The following is a 21,397-nucleotide window of genomic DNA, read 5'->3' as shown; positions in this document are numbered from 1 at the left end:
AATATGAAGGAAACTATTAAGACAAACAGTATATAAATAGATCACATGAATCAGCAGATACAGGACTTTTTACATAAGTTTCATAACCTTATTTCAATCCCCAGAATCCACAAAGAGGGGAATATCAGAACTGGCATCATAACATTGTTTCCTGACCTTCACACACATCCACACATCTGCATGGTTATTACAAATACTTTTATACAATTCTATCTATCTATCTATCTATCTATCTATCTATCTATCTATCTATCTATCCACCTATCTACAGATCTATCATGTATCTATATCTCTCTCTATATTTATTTCTATCTTATCTCTATCTATACCTATATACTGTCAGCCTTCCTTATCTATAGATTTATATCCAAGGAATCAACCAAATCTCCTTGGAAATATTGGACCATATTGAATATGTACTGAGAAAGATCTTATTTCTACTCTTTATTCACTAAACAGTATGGCACAATGAGTTCTACTTAAAAGTTGAATTATATATGGCACTAAAACAAGGCTGTCTCACCAAACTGACAGAATGATTTCATCGCTGAAGTTAATACCCACCCAACGTGTTAAACATGGAGAGCTTGAGCCGATGCTTACATAGCAACGTCACCCCTGTGTTCTAGTGTTTTTGGTATGGAAGGTACTCTGCAGACTACCAAAAGAGACACCAACCCAGTCACAAAATCTTGGATCTACAATGCAGTGCTGCCCACTACATGTGCTAGAGCAATGGTGGCACAAAGTTTGTGATAGTAACTAGTCATATCTGATTTGACTTAAGGTTGGCTTCATGAGATGGGACCCATATCCAACAATACCAAGAGCCAGAAATTAGATAGCCCAGAGACCCAGGGTAAATCCAAATACTGTTGGTATTTTTAAAAATAGTAATAAAATGACTCTGTTGCAACAGATGAGAACAGATGCAGAGACCCACACCAAGACATTACACAAACAAAAGGGTGGGGGAGAGAAAGAGTGGGGAGAAAGGAGGGCATAGAAAAACACATACACACATGAAGAAGGAGATAGAGGTAGAGATAGGGATATGGATGGAGATAGAGATGAGAGAACTTAGAACACAGAGCTCTAAATGGGGTGTCTTTATCAAATACCTCCTCTCAGAGCTTAGGGAACCCTGTGGAAGAGGCGGCAGAAAGTATGTAATCCAGAGGGAGTGAAAGACAGCTAAAGAACAAGGCCCTGTAAATTAATTGAGCAAGGCTCATATGACCTCACATAGGCTGAGGAAACAAGCAGAGGGCCTGCACACAGGTCTGAACCAGGACCTCTGTGTATACGTTATAGCTTCCAGTTTAGTGTCTTTATGGGACTCCTGAGTGTGTGGACAAGTGGATCTCTGATTCTTGTACTTGCTCTTGGGATTCTTTCATTCTGTTGGTTTTCCTTGTCCAATTCGATATGATGGTTTTTGCTTTATCTTATTATGTTTTATTTTGCTGTTATCTCTTAGAAACCTGTTTTTTTTTTTCTAATGAGAGACAGAAATGGAGTGGATCCAGATGAGAGGGGATGGGGCGGGGCGGGGGGGGGGGAACTAAGTGGAGCAGAAGAAGGGGAAACTGTGATCAGGATATACATGTGAGAGAAGAATCTATTTTCAATTTTAAAGAGGAAGAAAAAAACCCAAAAAATATAATACTGAAAAGAAACTTTGTGAGGAACAAAAATTAACTTACAGATAATAAAGTTATTGGTAATTATGACCGTGCTATATGTAAGTAGTATGCTGTTTTGTATAAGGGACTTGGACATAGTGTTGTAGTTTGGAAGGTGATACCTGCCAGTAGATTTGAGAGTGAAGGCTTGATCCGTATCTGGTACTTCTGATTAAAGAGACTGTAGTCCATGTGAACATGGTGTTCAGCATGACATGTAAGTTCTTGGGGGATGTGTGACATGTGTGATATGGGTGATGCCTCTTTTGGGTCTTTCTGCTTCCTGGTCTGTAGAGACGTGAACAACACGGGCAAGCAAGCTAATGTTGCCACGGAAGGCACTACCCTCTACCATGACCTCTCCACCAAGGTCGGCACTACTCTTTCAGGTTACACTGTAGAATAAAATCTTCTTCCCTTGAGTTGCTTTTATCAGGCGTTTCAATGGGGACATGACAAAAAGTACAGTAGATGGGCTTGGGTTTCTCAACTCAGTCCCCTCCCCACATCAAGACATGAGTAAGCCCGAGTGGACATGAAAATTATTCCATATCTACCACAGTTGTTTTCTTCTGGGCAAAGTACACTTTTAAAATCAAGTGAGACTAACACAGAAAATTTAGTATTTGTAAAGTTAGGAGAGTTGTAAGGCCTTTGGTACTTCACTTCAGCCATGACTTCAAGGTGAAGGCAGAGACAGCCACAATGAAATCTGCATTTATGTCCCCAAACGAATGTGTCATAGAACAGTCGTGACCTTCTTTAACTTAGGCAGGTTAAGGTCTCTGGGATGTCCCAGAGCTGCTGCCTGCTTCCTTTGTACCCTGTGTGCTTGAGCCCCATTGGGGAAGATATTTGAATTGCTTCCATTTCTTCGTGAAGAGCTCTGAACAGCCTCCTACACGTTCTTCAAGGATAGCCAAATACTGTCTTATATCTCCAGGGAATTCTACGTGCAAAGTGGTTTTATGACTCCACCACGGTGCCATTTTTTTTTGTTCAGACAAAGAAAAAGCAGCACAGACTACAACTCCTTTATAACAATTGTATTTCACTTCACTGAGGAGAAAGATCCAGTACACACTAAAAGCCTTAGCTCACACCCCCGCCCTCAGGCAAACAAATTAACACAAACCTATGCAGACAAGCAGACAGAAAGACAGACAGACATGTGCACACTAGGTGCATATGGAAACACCTGGAAAATTGAATGTATCTGATTGGTTTATGCTGTTTTTCTTTTCTTTTCTTTTTTTTAAATCAGAGCAAGGAGATAAGAAAATCAAGGTACTTTGTGTGCCGAGTAGATATTTTCCATTAAAGTATTAGCTGGAGTGCTGAAGGGAAGGGTGAGACTAAAAGAAGAAAACATCTTCAGATCAAAAATGCAGGCCTGACGAAGAGCGTGGCTGAATATCCAGGACGTGACTATGCCGTTTCGACACCACTGAAGAGCAATGTGAGCAATGCACAACTGGTTTGTGGTTTTTGTTTTGCATTTCTGAGGTTAATTTTAAACTACCATAGCTTAGGTAAGAACATGCAAATACAGAGAGAGTTCTTACTTTGATTTTCATACAAATACCGTGAGAACAAAGAATGAATGCTTAAACAGATTTGAAATCGTAAAGTCTTACGGAGTTTTCTCTTTAACCAATTCCGTGTATTTCTTCTTTGTTTGATCCAGCTCAGACTGTGGAGACAGAACTAACTCGGTGAGGGCTTTATTGAAATCTTCATCGTTACCTGCAGCCTTTGAAAAGGGCGGATGTTAGTTTCTAAAGGACAGAACTTGTTCTTTCTGGGACCTGTTATTTCTCACAGGTTTGCACGAAGCGAACGAGGCCGATTCTCTTAAGTTGCATGCTGCCGAGTCCACTAGTAAAAGCGGAGGGCTTTTCCTAAAACAGCTCAGTTCTAAGCCTTAGGGTACATATGTTTAAAATGGACAATGGAGCTCCCCAAGTTGTCCTCTGGCTGCTACATGCTCGCTGTTCAACCCCCCCCCAAAAAAAACCCTAAATAATTTAAATTTTAAAATATTTTTAAAAACTAAACAATTCAGTTATTTGCACATCAAAATCTCAAATCCTTACTCAGAGGGGGAGAAAAGGAGTAACACCACTAACCACACCCAGGCTGGTTGCTATGCAGTGATTTGGAGATTGTGGGCCTGAAGTGGGAGTTGCCAGGTTTTCTTGGGTAAAGAGGCTTCCCGAAGTCCTGTGAATATTTGCGGAGCAGGGGCACGCAGAGCCAAGGACAGAACGCAGCATATTCAGTAATGACGCGCTGTGCTGAATCAGCATGACGTACAGGGCGGTGACCTCCTTCAGCTTAGCTTCAGTCCTGTGAAGAGCGGGAAGAGAAGCGTTAGTTACCTCATTTTCTGCTTATGGGTGCGCTAGACACAGAACTTGGGTTATCTGTTACCCATGGAGCATCGCATACCCAAGAAGGAATTATCTGAAAGCATCGTGAGAAATACTGCCTATTTCAGGCTGTGTTGATATTTGCCTATGTCGTGTGTGCACCTTTATGGAGACTACCAATGTCCAGAAGAGCTGTTTGTGCCTAGGCTTTCTCCACCGAACATGCGCAGGATCAGACTCCAGGCAAGATGTCTAGCGGAAAACTTGTATCCAGAGAAGAAGGCCCTGTTGTCCTTGACACTGTGAGTTTATGTTACAATATTCTAGAAAATATTCAAGGGGTCAAGATGTGTATGTCTGGAAATGTTGATAAGCAGATTTGTAGCAATATACAATATATTCTAATCAATATATTAGCAAATTTATTGAAAAAATCTAAGAAGCCAAGATAAATAGAATACTAAGACAGAACACAGTGTATATATATACCAACCAAAGCAAAATGCCTCTTTCTGGGCATCTTACAGTTCGTTTGTCACTATTGCTTTCCAAGACCATATTTCCTAGTTAGCTTTTAGATGAGTAATTTTATTTTGTTAAAATGCACTTTTGTGGTAGATGGCTAAGGAGATAAATTAATATCCTATATGATTCTTGGACTTGACTTACTCCCTCAGTTTATGTGATTGATGAAGTTTGATGTAGTTTTCCAGCACCATTGCATCATTACATGTTTGAATCTTCATTTCAGAGATTTTGCTTTCTAGATGCTGAATTCTGAGTTCCATCTGACTCATTACTGAAGTAATATAATTTTCTCTGAAATTATTAAAAAATTCCTGGCCTGCTTGTGTCTGAAAAAAAATTAAAAGGATTGAGAAGGTATACTTTCAAACAATCATAATATAAATAACAGTGCATTACATTTTTGTAGTTTTAGCCAGTAATTTAGCTGGAAATTAAAATGTGTGAAAAATGATGGACTGTAAAGCATTTACCATCCTTGTTTACTGATTTAATTTAAATTATTAAATAAATAGTTCATTATTGTTCGTATGCATGCGTCTAATATCAGTTGCTTAAGTCTGAAAGATATTTGAATATTCATTAATCAGTATATAATTACATATTCTCCTTTTCTTGGCAAGTAAATAAAATAGGAAGGTGAAATGATTTTCAGTACTGTTGGGATTGAACCAGAAGCCTGAGCAACTTGATACAACTCCCCTTTCTTTGTCTTACAACTTGGTTGCATAGGGAAAGCAGCCTGTCAAACCACAATGCTTTTACATACTACACAAGTTTCAGGTAAGATCCGGTGACTGTGTTCTAGTTAATGGAGCTTCTGCAGCCACCAGAAAGCTCAGTCAATGAAGGCCATACCTCAGCAGAGAGGAGACTGTTTAACAGCTGCAGGAACCCAGCTGGCGCCATGTAAGGGAGCCAACTCCTGGATGCAAAGACCCCACCCACCTCAGCTGCATGACCTTTTCACAATAGACTATTGTGCTGTGCACTCCCACAAATGCATGAATGGCTGAATCCTGCTCCTTTTCATAAATAGTTGTGTACCATTCATTAGCTGTTTATAAATTAGGATCCAAGATTTATATACATTAGTCCTTGGCAAGGTTGGACTCTAAAGCCCTTGAAAATATAGTAAATAAAAGTGAATTTAAACAAACAAAAAACGTTTTCTGAGCCTGTAACACTAGGAGAACCTGTTTTCTACTGTAGTACTACTTGACCTAACAGCCATTTCTCTGTTTTATCAGCTATTGATTCTGTTTTTAAGATTCCAAAGAGAAAAACACATTTCTTGAGGACAGTGGTGGATAATGGTTACTATCATTAAGTCTCCAAAGTTGTTACAGTTCTGCAGACTCACTGACAGCTTCAGATTCCAAGATAAACTCAGAAACGCACAGAATGTCAAATTTCTTGGAAGATTAAAAGACTTGTAAAATATAAAATAGTATTCAAACAGGTTTCGGTACACCAATTTCCAGGACAATTTTTGTCAGAATGGGAAAATGTAAAAATTAAAGTGCTTACTATTGAATGAACAGAGTGAATCATTGCATATTTAAATTTTCACTTTAAAACAACTGGGATCTTATCCATTAAATTTTACTGTCTACACAGTTAATTGTATGGATTTGGTCAATTTCTTTATAATCAAGAAGACAGGCTCCGATGATAACAATATGAACACAGCAAATATCTTTGTCTATCAGAATTCTATTATTGCCTACAATATTCCTATATCCAATGGCTACAGAAGGAACCCTTCCACTTCTGCTTGGTAGAAATTAATAAAAAGCTTACCAGATTGCCAGTTTTTGCCAGATTTTTATCTTCACTTGGTAATTTTTTCTCAAGCTGTTCTATAGTCTCTGTTTGTTTTCCGATGGCTTCTATTAAATTAAAAACGTCGTGTTCAACCCTAAGAGGTATGTTTCAATCAATCACTCTGAGATTAATTATCAAATTAGCAAAAACGCGAGAAACATCTGAGTCTGAATCTCATTGTATGCCTTTCTGATGGAATGTCTGAGAGGTTAGGTGGTTTGGTAAACGCATCTTATTTCCACCTGGGTTTTGTAGCTCGTGTGAAGAATGGAGAAGTATTTGAGCAGTTAGACATCTGTTCTTTCTTTGTTTTGCTTGACATTTAACCCCAGGCTGTCAAGGTCATGCCATTCACATCCTTCTAACTCTGAGCTGCTTCCAGGACCCTAAATGTATATTGCAAATAATGCACGGAAGACTTTTCTAGACTCTAAACAGACACACGTATCATGAAGGCTGTTTTTCCAGCATTACTTATATTGCGAACATTCAAGCACTTTTAAGTGCTACTTTAAATCATACTTTTGCAGGTGTTCCCTCGTCATCCTGTCACTGTCTTCAGTCTCTGCCTCTCGATGCCGTGCTTCTTGCAGCTAACAGAAAGAGAAGAAAACAGGGCATATTAATCTGCTCATCAACTGTCCGTGTGCAGAAATTCTACACGAAGGCACGTGGGTCTCACCATATCATTTGTACTACCATTATGCTCGTCCTCCAGGCTGAGGGAATCATTTGTTGCAACAGGGCTTCAGGGCTCACAAAGTTAGTCTCTCAAGCAAAAGTTTATTGATCCTGATCTTGGACTGAGACACATTATCCTTGCCATTCAATGTGAAATATTTTTTATTTTTCTGAGATAGTATCTCAGTACATAGTCAAAGCTGACCTTAAGGTCACAATTCTCCCTGTGCACCACCACTCTCTGGTCACCTATCATGTTCGTATCCTTAACCAAAACAGGACTCCATGCACTAAACTGAGTAAAGATTGTAAGTCACAGATTTTATACAAATTTAGGAGCAGGATTTTTTTTTTTACCAGTACATTTACCTTATTCATATCATCTCTGAGATGCCGCAATTCCGTATCTTGTGCTATAAGGTGCATTTCAAGTTGTTGTTTTTCTTTTTCATATTTTTCTTCTTTTTCAGTTAGCTGTTTCTTAATTTTTTCATAGAAATAATGAGAATTTCTTTGTTGTGCTTCTTGTTTTCCAGCTGACCTGAAAATTGAACAGGGTGCCATTAAAAATTCATTTTGGTAAAAGTAAGTTGATTTTATTATCCTACACTATTACGTATTTTTCCTTTGCAATGTCATCTCTACTTTCACAATTCAATCTCTCTAAAGGACATATAGACTGGAAAGATTATAATCAAATATTATTCAGAAAATTGGCCAGTGTCTTTTTACTAGCAATTCTGTGACTGTAGAAATGGATCTTTTACATTATTCAGTATCATGAAAAGTTGATGCTAAATTATTGCTTTTCTTAAATACTAATAATGAGCTATTAGAATCAACATAAAAATAAAGCTTCTCATTGCTGCTTAGGAAAAAATCAGCATGGATAAATAATCCAATTGTTTCTTCAAAGGCACCATGCACTATACAAATTAAAATCTCTCTCTCCTCTCTCTCTCTCTCTCTCTCTCTCTCTCTCTCTCTCTCTCTCTCACACACACACACACACACACACACACACACACACACACACACACACAGAGCAGTAAGACAAGGTAAGTTAAAGGGTTGAAAATAGGAAAGGAGGATGTCAAAATAACCATTTGCAAATGTTTATTAGTGATCCTATACTCCAACATGATTCTAAAATTAAATACTAACCTTGAAATCATTCAACCAACAAATGGGCCAATGAGCTTAATAGACATTTCTCAAAATGAGAACCGTAAAGAAGCCCATAAGCTAATGCAACACTGAAATTCTCCCCTGGGAACCAGTAGGCTGCCCGAGCTGTTCACACTTCCTAGACAGGCATACCCTGCATCGAGGAGATCCACTTGCGGCTCTTCAGTTTTGCATCTGAGCTGCGATTTCACTTTTCTTCTCTCTTGCGGCTTCTTTAGCACTTTACTAGCTTGGTTTTTCATATCCTTACTTTGCTCTACAGGTGACTCTGAGTGTCTTTGGTTATGTTCCAGTATCATTTTATACGAAGGAACTGCATCCTGGATTTCCAACAGTCTTCCAGAATCTACACCAGGAAAGAGTGGGTAAGAAGTAAATGCGTGAACACTTTCTGTATACAATGGTTGGTATATTTCCATACGCTGTAAGTCATGACAAACACATGTGGACTGGGTGGCTACAGTCTGGAATACATTATACTAAGAATCTCAAATAACATGGAGAAGTCAAGCTAATCCTGGCCTGGAATACTAATCCCTATAGTCTAGCTTTCACTGTGCTGGAAGATACCACACATGCTTCTAGAGTAGAAAAGCAATCATGAGCCTTACCCAGCTCTGTACCCCTAGAGCTACAAATAACCCTTGGATTAGTAAGATATACCCAGTGCTGCTAGTGGCACAAACACCAGGGGAGTAACCAGTAACTCTGGCCTTAAGCATGACTCCACAAGATGAAGCCCATATCGGTTACCATTTATGGGCTAAGAACCTGTAGCTGGAAAGTTCACAGTCCTTAGGGGAGAACGTACTAGTATTTTGCTAACTAGACTTCAAAGAACTTATCATTACAACTATAGATTAATATCTTTTCCAACTCTCCCTGTTTTGGACAGAATTATGATAATGGGTAGAAAGAGGACAGAAATATGGTGAAAAATGTGTTATCTGGTTTAAAGTTGCATATATTGTGGCTGTAGACAAATCAGCTACAGATAAACTGCAGCAATTTTCTTTTAAATTTAATTTTGGTTTTGTTTATTTGTTTGTTTCAAGACAGGGCTTCTCTTTGTAGCCCTGGCTGTCCTGGAACTCACTTTGTACACCAGGCTGGCCTCAAATTCAGAAACCTGCCTGCCTCTGCTTCCTGAGTGCCGGGATTAAAGGCATATGCTGCCACCACCTGTCAAAATGTGGCAATTACTTTTAAGGAATTAATTTTCTCATTGAAAAGATAGAAATTGAAGATATCAGAAGACAAAGGAAATGCTCATACTCACAAAATATTTGAATTAATATTACAAGAAAAATATATTTCTGAAAATGACTTAGAGTAGTCCAGTGTTTTCCAAAATCCCAATGAAAAAATTTCACATGATGAGAATAAAAAGACAGAATTCAGAAAGAACACAAGTATCCAAGGTAATGTGGAGGAGCAGCGTTAATGCTTCCTTCAGTTATGCTACAGAACTATAGTAACAAAAGCAGCACAATAGAAACACACAATAGAAACAATAGAAAATGGTCCCAGAAATGTCCCCAACCGGATATAGACTCCCTACTTCTGATGCAGTTTCCCAAAACATGACTTAGTGAACAGACAACATCTTCAAAAGTGTGCAGGAGAAGCACACAACAAGAAATTTTGCTCAACCATGTTCATAGCAGCCTTATTCATAATAGCCAAATCATGGAAACAGCCTAAGTGTCCCTCAGTAGAAGAATGGATAAAGAAACTGTGGTACATATACACTATGGAATACTACTCAGCTATTAAAAACAAGGAATTCCTGAAATTTGTGGACAAATGGATTGAGCTAGAAATGATCATAATGAGTGAGTTAACCCAGAAGCAGAAAGAATCAAATGGTATATACTCACTTATATCTGCATACTAGCCCAAGGGGCATGTCCCATGAAAGCCTTCACTTACCAGGAAACTGGGACAGAGGGGAGGACATCCTATTGGGACTCTAAATGAGAGAAGCATGGGAGAATAGCAAAGTAGAAGGATCCAGAGGGCCCTAGAAACCTACAAGTAGAACATTATGATAGGCAGACTTGGGCCCAGGAGCCCTCCTCAAACTATGGCACCAGCCAAGGACAATACAGGCCATAAACTTCAAACCCCTACCCAGATCTAGCCAATGGTCAGAACATTCTCCACAGTTGAGTGGAGAGTGGGGTATGACTTTCACATGTACTCTGGTGCCTCACATTTGACCATATCCCCTGGAGGGGGAGACCTGGTGGCACTCAGAGGAAGGATAGCAGGTTACCAAGAAGAGACTTGATACCCTATGAGCATATAAAAGGGGAGGAAGTCCCCCTCGGTCACAGTCATAGGGGAGGGGAGTAAGGGGAAAATGGGAGGGAGGGAAAAATGGGAGGATACAAGGGATGGGATAACCATTGAGATGTAGCAAGAATAAATTAATAAAAAATAAACTAAAAAAAGTGTGCAGGAGAAACAGTTTGTTAATCTGCTTCCCTCTATCTCATACTACACCCAAAATCCAAAGAGATAAATGTCCTCAATGGATAACCAAATTCTGAATTTGAAGATTGCCTCAGCACTATACTAAAAGCCTTAAGTTTATGCAGTGGTCCTACCTTTATAGTTCATTTGAAGTTGGTCAACTATCATCAATATATTGTCATAATCAGACAACTCATAATCCTCGGAGAGTGATTCAGATAACTGGGGATCATCCACAGCATCTGTGTGTTCTACAGGCGCCTGTACAACAAACAATACAATATTAGAAAGTCCTCAAATACTTACACTGTATAGTAAATGTGGCAATGAATTAGCTATCCATCATTTTTATGGTTAGAAATTCTTGAAGATATGAAAGGAACAGATTTTTCAGAGATTATTAATGGCAAGTCTTTGTCACCCACTGTTTCAAAGAAATTGTGCCAGAGAACAAAAAATTTTAAACCTTTTCACTTTAGTTTATATCTTGTATTTCACACATATTTTGTAATATATAACTTCCTTTGTAAATTATTTTGAGTAAGAAATTGTTTTACATCTAATTTACTGTACCTTATATTTTTCATCAGATGTTTTCTTATTCAACCTACAAAGAAGAGAAAAGTTTCTTTTTAACATTTAAATATGAAAAACAAGATAATATTTAAAACCATTATATTTATAGAAAACACATGCATTTATTTCTCTTACTACTAAAATTTATAAATTATTTCAAATATGATAAGCCTCTACAAGTGAGATTCAGTCAACATAGAAAGTCACATTAAGAAACAAAACATATTATTTTGGTTGTGAGCCTAGCCTTAAACAGCTGAGACCTCTCCAGCTCAAGAAACAAAATATGCTATTACTAAAACTATATAGATAATTAAATTTGAGCAAACTTTATGACACCAAATACACAAGCAAAGAAATATGATATTATTAGTTTTATTTTATGAAAAGGAATATGTTGACTTCTGTTATTGTCATTTTTTATACAAATCAATCTTTATGAATGCTCACCAGAATTGAAAAATAACATGTAAGTCTTCAGGGAAGGGCAATACTCCTGTAGTGAAGAGTTAGCTTATTTGGGATCTTCACTGTAATATAAATTCAGTTTAATTCTCACAACAATTATGTTAGGTAAATGACAGTATTTTATAAATGAGAGGTCTAGGCTAAGAAAAGACCAAGAAACTTGACTAAGCACCTATAAAAAGTTAGAGGCAGGTTGAATTCAAACCCAAGAATGTTGGCTACACATGATTCTTATTAGTCTGTGAACATTGTATCTGTCTTCAAACATTTTAGTTGAATTAATGATAGGTAAATTTATATTATTATTGTATTCTGACAATATGAGTAATTTTTCAACTTCCAAGTATTTAAAACATTTAAAAGACTAAATATATAAGCAGTTTTGGAAATCTACATTCAATAAACAAAGGCTTTATTTTTCTAAAGACATTTCTCAACAAGTGCATTAATCTATTCAACTATTTATGCTTGCATTAAACAAATACTTACAGAGTCTATAATGTATGCCAATAAAACTGTTTATAAAAGGAAATAAGGCTTTTATACTTTAGAACCTCATAATCCAAAAATCCAAAAGCAATAACCCATCCTGCATTACTTTTGTATTAAACAATTACAAGTACTTAATCTTTTCTTCAGAAAACAAACAGCTATTAGATTGATGTATCCAATATTTTACAATATCCTATAAGACAGTAGAAATGTAGCTATGATAATCCTGGCAAAGGAACAAATAAATTATTAGGATGTATTTACTATGACTCATGAATCTGCATGTTTTTATTACATAAAACTTTAAAATGTACTGCATGATAGTTTTAATTTTAGATAATCATTTTAATGTACAGTTGTATTAGATTGTTGCATTTATGAGCCAGTTCAGAATGTATAAGTAATTGCATACAATATAGAATAAACAGCATTTTAAAGGATACTTTGTCTGCTATAACTTCTCAAAGATAGCATATAAAATCTTCTAATCTTTGGATATGAAGATCCAATTAAACTCAATAAAAACACTGTCTCACATGGAAACATGCTCTAAAATTTTTCATTATACAACTTTAGAGGTGGGAAAGAAACCATGGAGGATGGATGGAGGGTTCATCAGTTAAGAGCACATAACCCTTTCAGAGGATCTGATTTGGTTCTCAACATCCATATCAGGAGGCTTACAGATGGCTGTAACTCCCTCTCCACGCGGGCTGATACTTATGGCCTCCTCCAGTACCTGCTCTCACAATGCACGCCCAAAAGAGATGCACACACTAAAGTAGAGTAATAACCCCTATTAAAATAGCTCAGTGGATAAAAGGAAGTACAAAGGTGCTGAATTCAATTCTCAGCACCCACATAAGGCAGCACACCACTGCCTGTGGTGCCCCACTGACATCCTTCTTACACACACACACACACACACACACACACACACACACACATACACTATAATAATTAAAACTTAAAAGACATGTAAGAAACTATTAAGTTACAGTTTATGTAGTTTCCCCCACCCCCTTTTTTTCTTTTTACTATTACCTTTAACAGTAAAAATTCTCTGAGAAGTTGAAAACACCTACACATACATTGAGAATTTCATAACATGTTGCTTTCTCATGGCTGTTGCAAAATTCTTGCAGAAAACAATTTTAGAAAAGAAAGGTTTATTGTGGTCATTGTTGAGCTAGGGTCTAGCATGGAAGGGAAAGCGCGAGGCAGGAATGTGAAGTCACATGACATCCACATTCAGATTTTTCCCTAAAAATTTTCTTAATATTTCATTATTTTTAATTATATCTGTGGTTCTGTGTATGTGACTGAGAATACCTAAGCCTTTATGCACTGATTCATTCATAAAAATACAATGCAACTGGACAAAATTACAAACTGTCTTCATTTTTATTTGTCTTTAAATTTAAACTAAAATGCAGCAGATGCTAGCCTGACACAAGGAAAGATAAATTGTCACCTAGCTTAAAGCATAAATGACAATGCTATTGCAAATCAAGATGACATCTGAGTATACATATGAAAGTGATGTCTGAGCACAAGGAAGTCCAGAAGGGCAGCATAAAAAAAGAGGAGCTATCCAAAAACAAAACAAAGTGCACAAATAAGCAAAATGCCAAGAAAATGGTTTTACTCTGAGAACAAAATGGAAGCAAAACTGTATGCCACCTACATGTTCCCTAGGAACTTGGAGTTGAAAATGGAGAACACTCAGAAACAAGAGGAGACTAGTACTACACTAGGGCTGAATGCTGCACTATAATACCAGTGTTTATTGCTAATGGGAAACGGCAATAAGAAAATTGGATTAATAATTCAATCTGTGATAACAATTTTTGTTTTGGAATATAGTAATACTGGACTTAGAAGAAAGATTTAAAATCACGGAAAACGTGTACCATGACAGAAGAAGACAGAGAAATATCTTGGGAACAGTCTTCTTTTATAAGGACTGTCAGGAGCCATAGGACCTTGCCTGACCTGCCCCAGTGGCTGAGAGGCCCTGCTGGCTGAAAGCCACAGCTGTCTGCATACTTGAGATAATTATTCTGCCTGGCAACCACAAAGATCTCACAAAGACTGTGAGAAAGAGAACATTCGGTGTATCGCGACTTCTGAATAATCACCCCACTCCACACCTGCTGTCCTTGGGCCTGGCCCAGAAGATTTTGTAACTTTCCACTGCATTCCTTCCCACCCCCCGCCCTTTCAGAAGCTTACTTTAAATTTGGATACCCCCTTACAATAAACGGCCCTCGATAAGCAACGTTTTCCTGGGCCCGTGTCTCTGTTCTCGTCCATTCTTTATTCACAGGTCGCGACCCTCCTCGCCACTCCATGAATAATTGAACCCGCGGGTCGGGGACAAAGGACTATTTGTTGTTATGTACAGTTGAAGATAACCATATTATTTAGTTATCTGTTCACCTCACTTTCATAATTATCTCTGGACTCGGGAAAATGGGGTATAATCCTTAATAATTAATAATAATAATGATGATGATGATGACGATGATGATGATGGATAGCAAGAGGAGGCTGCTTTGATGATAACTGAGGAATACACTAATCTACAGATATAATAAGTCATTAGTCAGTGTTAGTGTAATAGTGTGTCCTTTTGACGGATTAAGAGTGGTAGGCTCTCCTCTAGGGCTTCTAACCAGTTCATCCACAGGTTCTTGATCCCAGTAATGGTGCCAAATATGGGTCCTATCTTATGTAGTAGTCCTGAGGTCTAAGTGGTATGTATTTGGTTACTTCCATAACATTTGTGCCACTATTACCAATGGGCATATCTTGCCATGATAGCCACTACTGTCATAGCTCACACAGCTTGAAGCTGGATTAAAAGTAATGATTATCTTTCCATTTTGGTAGCCTGCATAGAGCCTTCCAGTATTATGAAAAGTAGCCAGTAGAGTTGAAGCTTGCAGGTCAGCATTAGCTTGATGTCTCCATGTTTCATGACTCAAGTGTATAGTGTCTTCAGCAAGACATTGATAATGGTGTAATGGCGGAACTTTTAAGTTGAGGTTTACTAACAACTGTCTAGTTGGATCTAGGATGTGCTCAATAGGAAGCAATTTGTGCCTGGTATATTATAAACTTAGTCAACTGTTCCCAACCAGCAAGTGTTAGACCCTAGAGGAGAACTTACTACTGTTATTGTTCAGAATTAACATAATTTCTAAGTGTGTTCTAAACGCTATCACTACAAAAAAGTATAGCCATGATCCCTCATTAAAGAATCTCCTTTTTCTACAACCACTTTGGAAATCTATCAGGTGCTTTCTCAGAAAAATGGGAATAGGGCTTCCTCAAGACCCAGCTATTCCACTCCTTGGAATATACCCAGAAAATGCTCCACCACACAACAGGGACATATGCTCAACCATGTTCATAGCAGCCTTATTCATAATAGCCAGAACATGGACACAACCTAAGTGTCCCTCAGTAGACGAATGGATAAAGAAACTGTGGTACATATACACTATGGAATACTACTCAGCTATTAAAAACAAGGAGTTCCTGAAATTTGTGGACAAATGGATTGAACTAGAAATGATCATAATGAGTGAGTTAACCCAGAAGCAGAAAGACTCAAATGGTATATACTCACTTATATCTGGACACTAGCCCAAGGGGCATGTCCCATCAAAGTCTTCATGTACCAGGAAAGTGGGACAGAGGGGAGGACATCCTATTGGACTTTAGGTGAGAGAATCATGGGAGAATGGGGAAATAGAAGGATTCAGAGGGTACTAGAAACCTACAAGAAGAACATTATGACAGGCAGATCTGGGCCCAGGGGTCCTGCTCAAACTATGGCACCAGCCAAGGACAATACGGGCAGTAAACTTCGAACTCCGAACCAGATCTACCCAATGGACAGGATATTCACTACAGTTGAGTGGAGAGTCGGGTCTGACTATCACACGAACCCTGGTGCCCCATTTTTGACCATGTCCCCTTGATGGGGAGGCCTGTTGGCACCCAGAGGAGGGATAGCAGGCTATCAAGAAGAGACCTGATACTCTATGAGCATATACAGGGGGTGGAGGTCCCCCTCAGTCACAGTCATAGGGGAGGGAGTAGGGGGAAAGCGGGAGAGAGGGAGGAATGGGAGGATACAAGGGATGGACTAACAATTGAGATGTAATATGAATAAATTAATAAAACATTTTTTAAAAAGGAAAAAATAAGAATCTCCTTTTTCATTAGACACAGATTACTACAGAGATCTACAACTAGTTAAGACGTGGAAAGTAAGAAACCGTAGGGTGCTGTGGTCTGTTTTAATGTCAACTTGCCACAAATTAGATTCAGCTGAGTAGGGAGCCTCACCCGGGGAGGTGTCCTGATTGCCTTGACTTTGTGTGGGAAGGCCCACCCTAATTGTGGTCAGCGTATTTATAAGAGCCCAGATAACCAAGGGGTACTTCCCAAGGAAGTTTATTCTAGCTTTTTGCTTGCTTGGCCTTCCCTCTTGCCACTGAATTGATTCGCCCTGTCGTTGGTGCTACTGGCACTGCCTTCATTGACAGTTGAACCAGTGGGTTTCCAAGCTTTTACTGTAAAGCATGGAACACTGGCTCCTCAGAAACAGTACCAAATCAGGACTGTACTGAGTGACTGCCTGTCATTGTTCCCCAGTGAGGAGCAGACACTCTGAGAGTACTCCGACTGCTAAGGCACACAGCCTCACAGCACCAGGGTTTCAGTATCTCAGGTGTGATTTAGCTATCGTTATTAGAAAACTCAATAAATTCTGACATGCATCAGAATATATATCAGGAAGTGTAAAATATGTCTTGGAAGTTGCAATCAGTTCAAATGAGACCTGCAAAATGAGGACTGAAGTCAATGATCCAATGTGAAGGGGGTGGGTATTTCACAAGGCACTATGCCTGACTGAAGAGCTATAGGCAATCAATCATGGTTTCAAGAGGTAAAATCCATTTTCCCCAGAAAAAAGCTCCCTGAGAGTTATCCAGCCCCAAGCAGTCAACTTTAAACAAATGTACATATGAACAACACTAGGTGGACTCAGATATATATAGGGCTAGGATTAACCAAGGATTCATAGCAGCCTATGTACATATATATGTAACATTATATGTGTGTATTATATATGTAGCAATAATTATGAAGACATCATGAATTCAAGGAATTGAAAGACCTTGGAGAAGTTGGAGTAGGAAAAGGGTGGGTGGAAGTAATGTAAATATAATAGTCTTGTATAAAAGTCTCAAAAAAAGTAAAAAGTTAAAAAAAAAAAAGCATCTAATTCTAGGGCACTTCCCAAGCAACTATAAGTATACAAACTAGTTATTTCTACTAAAATATGAATTCTATAGTAAGAATAAAAATGCTTAACAGGCTAAATTTGTAAACTGAGCTTATTTTACATGTATGTGGGGGCACTATAGAAATATGTGCTTCATAACAAAATATTAACAAAGGGAGTTACATTGAACAGAAAATTCCCTGCATTAGCAGTAGCTTGTACCTAGCCAAAATGTCACTGAATTAGTCCTTGTGGGCAGAATTCAGTGATTTATTTGCCTGCAGTTTTTCTCTGTCAACTATTTCGTGTGGTGCTAGGTATTTGAACCAAGGGCAGTCCCATACGGCCCAAGCACTTTAGCACTGAACTAACACCTAAAAATATGGTGATTTTAAAAAGAATGCATTATTCAATTGTTATCTATAGCTAATTTTGAACCACAGGAAGAAAGAATTAATGCCATCAAAGGCTGAAATATTTACTATCTGGATGTTTACAAGAAAAGCACTCCCTTGTGGTTTCTTTAGTACATCATGTATTTCCTTGCTTATTGTCACGATAAAGCACCTAACAGAGCGAGGTCTCTTAGGGAAGAAAGGGTTAGGATTAACCAAGGGTTCATAGCAGCCTCTGCTCTCCCCTTTATTCAGTCTAGAACTCCAGCCTACTGAACTATGTGGTCCACAGTAATGGCGGCTTTCTCCGCCTCAGGTAACCCTATCTACATAACTGTTCATAGACAGGCCCATAGGTGGTGTCTCTTTGCTATTACATACCCTGTCCAGTTGACAATATAACTATAAGCAACCCACCCCTTGTCAACTTGACACCCAAGCACGTGCCCTTTAAATTAAAGTCTTTGTTCCTATGTGCCCACCAAAGATCTGATTGTGGAAGTTAAGCTGAGGGGATATAAAACATATTGTAAAGGAAACAGGGAAACCTGCTACAAATTTTTCTTCAAATAGTACTTGTCAACTTCAGTTAGCAACACTGCACCAGGCATTACAGCCCTGCCATTATCTTTCTAGTTAAACAGTTTTCAGTATAATGGGAAACAATGGCATCTCATTATATTCTTTTGATGTCAGTGCAAGGCTGAACATCCCTGGTAAAAGCATAAGATTTATTAAGCATGGACACTGGGCCAAATTAGAATTAGTTTCCTTGGAGAATGACAATGATATAATACTAAATAGTGCCACACTTACCCAATGTGCTTTCTTGGTGGAACAGGAAATTGCTGCTTATGAGCCTTCCTACAATGTGTTTGTAGGATGGATCCCTTTCTAACACGAGGATCAGCAATAGCAACAGCACCAGCACCAGTGTCACCACCGACACCAGTGTCACCACCGACACCAGTGACACCACCAGCAGCGGCAGCAGCAGTATTGCCATAAGATGGCTTTTCTGCTGTGTCCATCTTGTTGCTGAGTCTCATCTTCCTTTTTCGTTTAAGCTGCAACAAAAGTTAGCTACTAAGAATACTGACAGGTTTCAATAAAGACAACTGCATTTTCAGCAACTTTGTCACTTTACCCAGTTCCAGTCTCATAATTTAAATTAACAAGACCTGTTTCTGTGTATGGTTCAGTATGGCCACTACAGTATTTTTGACCTCATAGTTTTCTTTTGAATCATTGTTTGCTATGTAAAATGTTCACTGTCTCTTAAGAGTCATCTGTGTCAAAAGACATGTGTCGCCTTTTTTGTTCTCACTAGCAGATGTCACATTGAAGAGTCAATTTAGAGAATGTGATGTGTAGATCTAGTAGCAAGTGATTGTTTTAGCATAAATTAAAATCAAATCTATAATATGCTTCTTGGGAGACAAAGAGAAAGCCTGAAGATGATCCAGCATAAAGCGTATGTGGACTTTTGTGCAAATTCCCCTCCAGTGGACCCGTATAATCAGTTGTGTAATAGTTTCTATTTTAACTGTGTTTGTTTGACCAACAGTTCCTTAGCTACATTTGAGATGGAGCTGGACGTACAGACATCCTGTTTGTCTCAATTCTTACTCAGTTCTTGTTCTTGAAAAAATTTTTTGAAGATGGAATTATGAATATTAATTTGATTTGATTCTTAAATGCATTGTTAGAGTAAGTTAAAAATGTACAATTAATTTGATTTAAAACAAAATAAATTTATCCTTGAAGTAATCATGGAGATGGAAAAAGACAAACTAGGAAACTAATTGAAATTTACCTTCCAAGCTTCATGCTGTATTTTATCTACCCCCCCCCCAGACACCAACAAGCTCTTTGAAATAAAAGAAATTTGCTATAGCCTAACTCAGATTTAAAACATGAGTGGCAAAATGTGAATTTTTTACAGTTTTGGAATGAACTTAATTCTCTGTGTGGAATTTGCCAAAAATCAAACTAAATGGCTTTAATACTATATGACAGCTTCTCTAATAGAAAATTACACACACTATCTTAAGTAGTCAGCATGTTCAGTGAATTTAAGTCATTTATCCAAAGTCCTATAAGTAAAGAGCAGGCAATTTTTAAACTATTTAGGTACCAAAGTCAACTCAGCCTCAAAGAAAATCAAACTCCTACATTGTAATTCAGATAATACACTATGACAGTGTTTGTACCAATATGAGCTATCTGCATGAGTCCAATATAATATATTCTTCTATCTACTCTGCTTAGCAGACACAGACATTGGAATGAAACACATTAGAAAACTCTTCTTTATAGACACAAACATCAACTGTTCCTTTCTGGAACATGTCATTTCCTTAACCTAGAAAACAGAATTGACCTTATGACACCACTTTCCTATAGTGTAAATATTATCAGAGACTTACAGGAAGGAAAAGCTACACTTTTGACAGTGCAGATACTGAATGTCAACAGGAACCAATAAAATTTGTCCTGATAGGAATTATTACCCAAACTATGAACACACCTCAGTCACTATTACTTTATTATGTAAGGAGGCATACACGTGGGACACAAAGATTCAAAAAAAAAAATTCCCCTCGCTTTAAAGGAAAAACTTCATAAAATTTTTATGAGTATTCTAATATATATATATTTTTCAGAAATTTTCAAGTTAAATATTAAACATTATCTATAGACTCTGCCATGCACTATGAAATAGTATTCTCCTGGGTCTATGCTGCATTATTAACCAGATACATTAAGTGAGACTTTTAAATTAAAAAAAGTACACACCAATGGCTGATTGTTGTCGTTGCCAGTGTCTTTGTTCTGTTTCTCTCTGGATGTCACAAGTAAGTTTGGTTCTTCTGAAAACCCAAACATTTAAAACAAAGTACAAACAAAAGTTCAATAAAGTGACAGTCTTTATAGCAACAGAGAAGTGCAAGTTGGCTTAGTAGGTAAAGGCACTCGCTGCCAATACTGACAACCTTGGTTTGATACCCAGGACCAACACCGTGGAAAGACAGAGCTGACTCCCACAAGTGTCACTCATGTGCCCATGTCACCCCCAAAAAGCATATACAGTAAATGAAGGGACATATAAAACATTTTTAAAAATCAAAATTTTATTTTCAAAAGGAGTAAGATTAATCACCACTTGGCTATCACTCTCCTTTCTTGGAGATATATTTATTAATAGATAATTGGAAATTACCAAACATATCAGTGTTTTATTTGGGCAGACACTGCATTGTATCATGTTTAGAAACAATGGTACCAATGAACAAACCCTCAGAGATATCATTTTTAAATACCACAGAAACATTCAAACTCACCACATACACCATTTTCTATCTCAGCACTGATGCTTCAACAACCTTCATTTTAATCAAAATA

General features: G+C 37.9%; 1 protein-coding gene across 1 annotated transcript in view; it reads right to left on the bottom strand.

The window, feature by feature from the left end:
- LOC127207673 (uncharacterized) overlaps positions 1–19,023 on the bottom strand; it is a 31,993-nt gene extending 12,970 nt beyond the window's left edge. The window contains exons 1-10 of the mRNA XM_051167097.1: positions 18,809–19,023; positions 11,330–11,363; positions 10,891–11,017; positions 8,411–8,624; positions 7,460–7,631; positions 6,932–7,002; positions 6,386–6,503; positions 4,727–4,911; positions 3,815–4,034; positions 3,323–3,438 (exon numbers count right to left, since the gene is read on the bottom strand). Of these exons, the coding sequence (XP_051023054.1) occupies positions 3,323–3,438; positions 3,815–4,034; positions 4,727–4,911; positions 6,386–6,503; positions 6,932–7,002; positions 7,460–7,631; positions 8,411–8,624; positions 10,891–11,017; positions 11,330–11,363; positions 18,809–19,023 (1,472 nt within the window). The remainder of the gene's footprint in view (positions 1–3,322; positions 3,439–3,814; positions 4,035–4,726; positions 4,912–6,385; positions 6,504–6,931; positions 7,003–7,459; positions 7,632–8,410; positions 8,625–10,890; positions 11,018–11,329; positions 11,364–18,808) is intronic.
- Between the last annotated feature and the right edge of the window lie 2,374 nt (positions 19,024–21,397).

The sequence above is a fragment of the Acomys russatus genome, chromosome 24 (assembly GCF_903995435.1).
Source record: "Acomys russatus chromosome 24, mAcoRus1.1, whole genome shotgun sequence".
Taxonomy (NCBI): domain Eukaryota; kingdom Metazoa; phylum Chordata; class Mammalia; order Rodentia; family Muridae; genus Acomys; species Acomys russatus.
The sequence above is the reverse complement of the archived record's forward strand: the minus strand, read 5'-3'. Positions and strand labels throughout refer to the sequence as shown.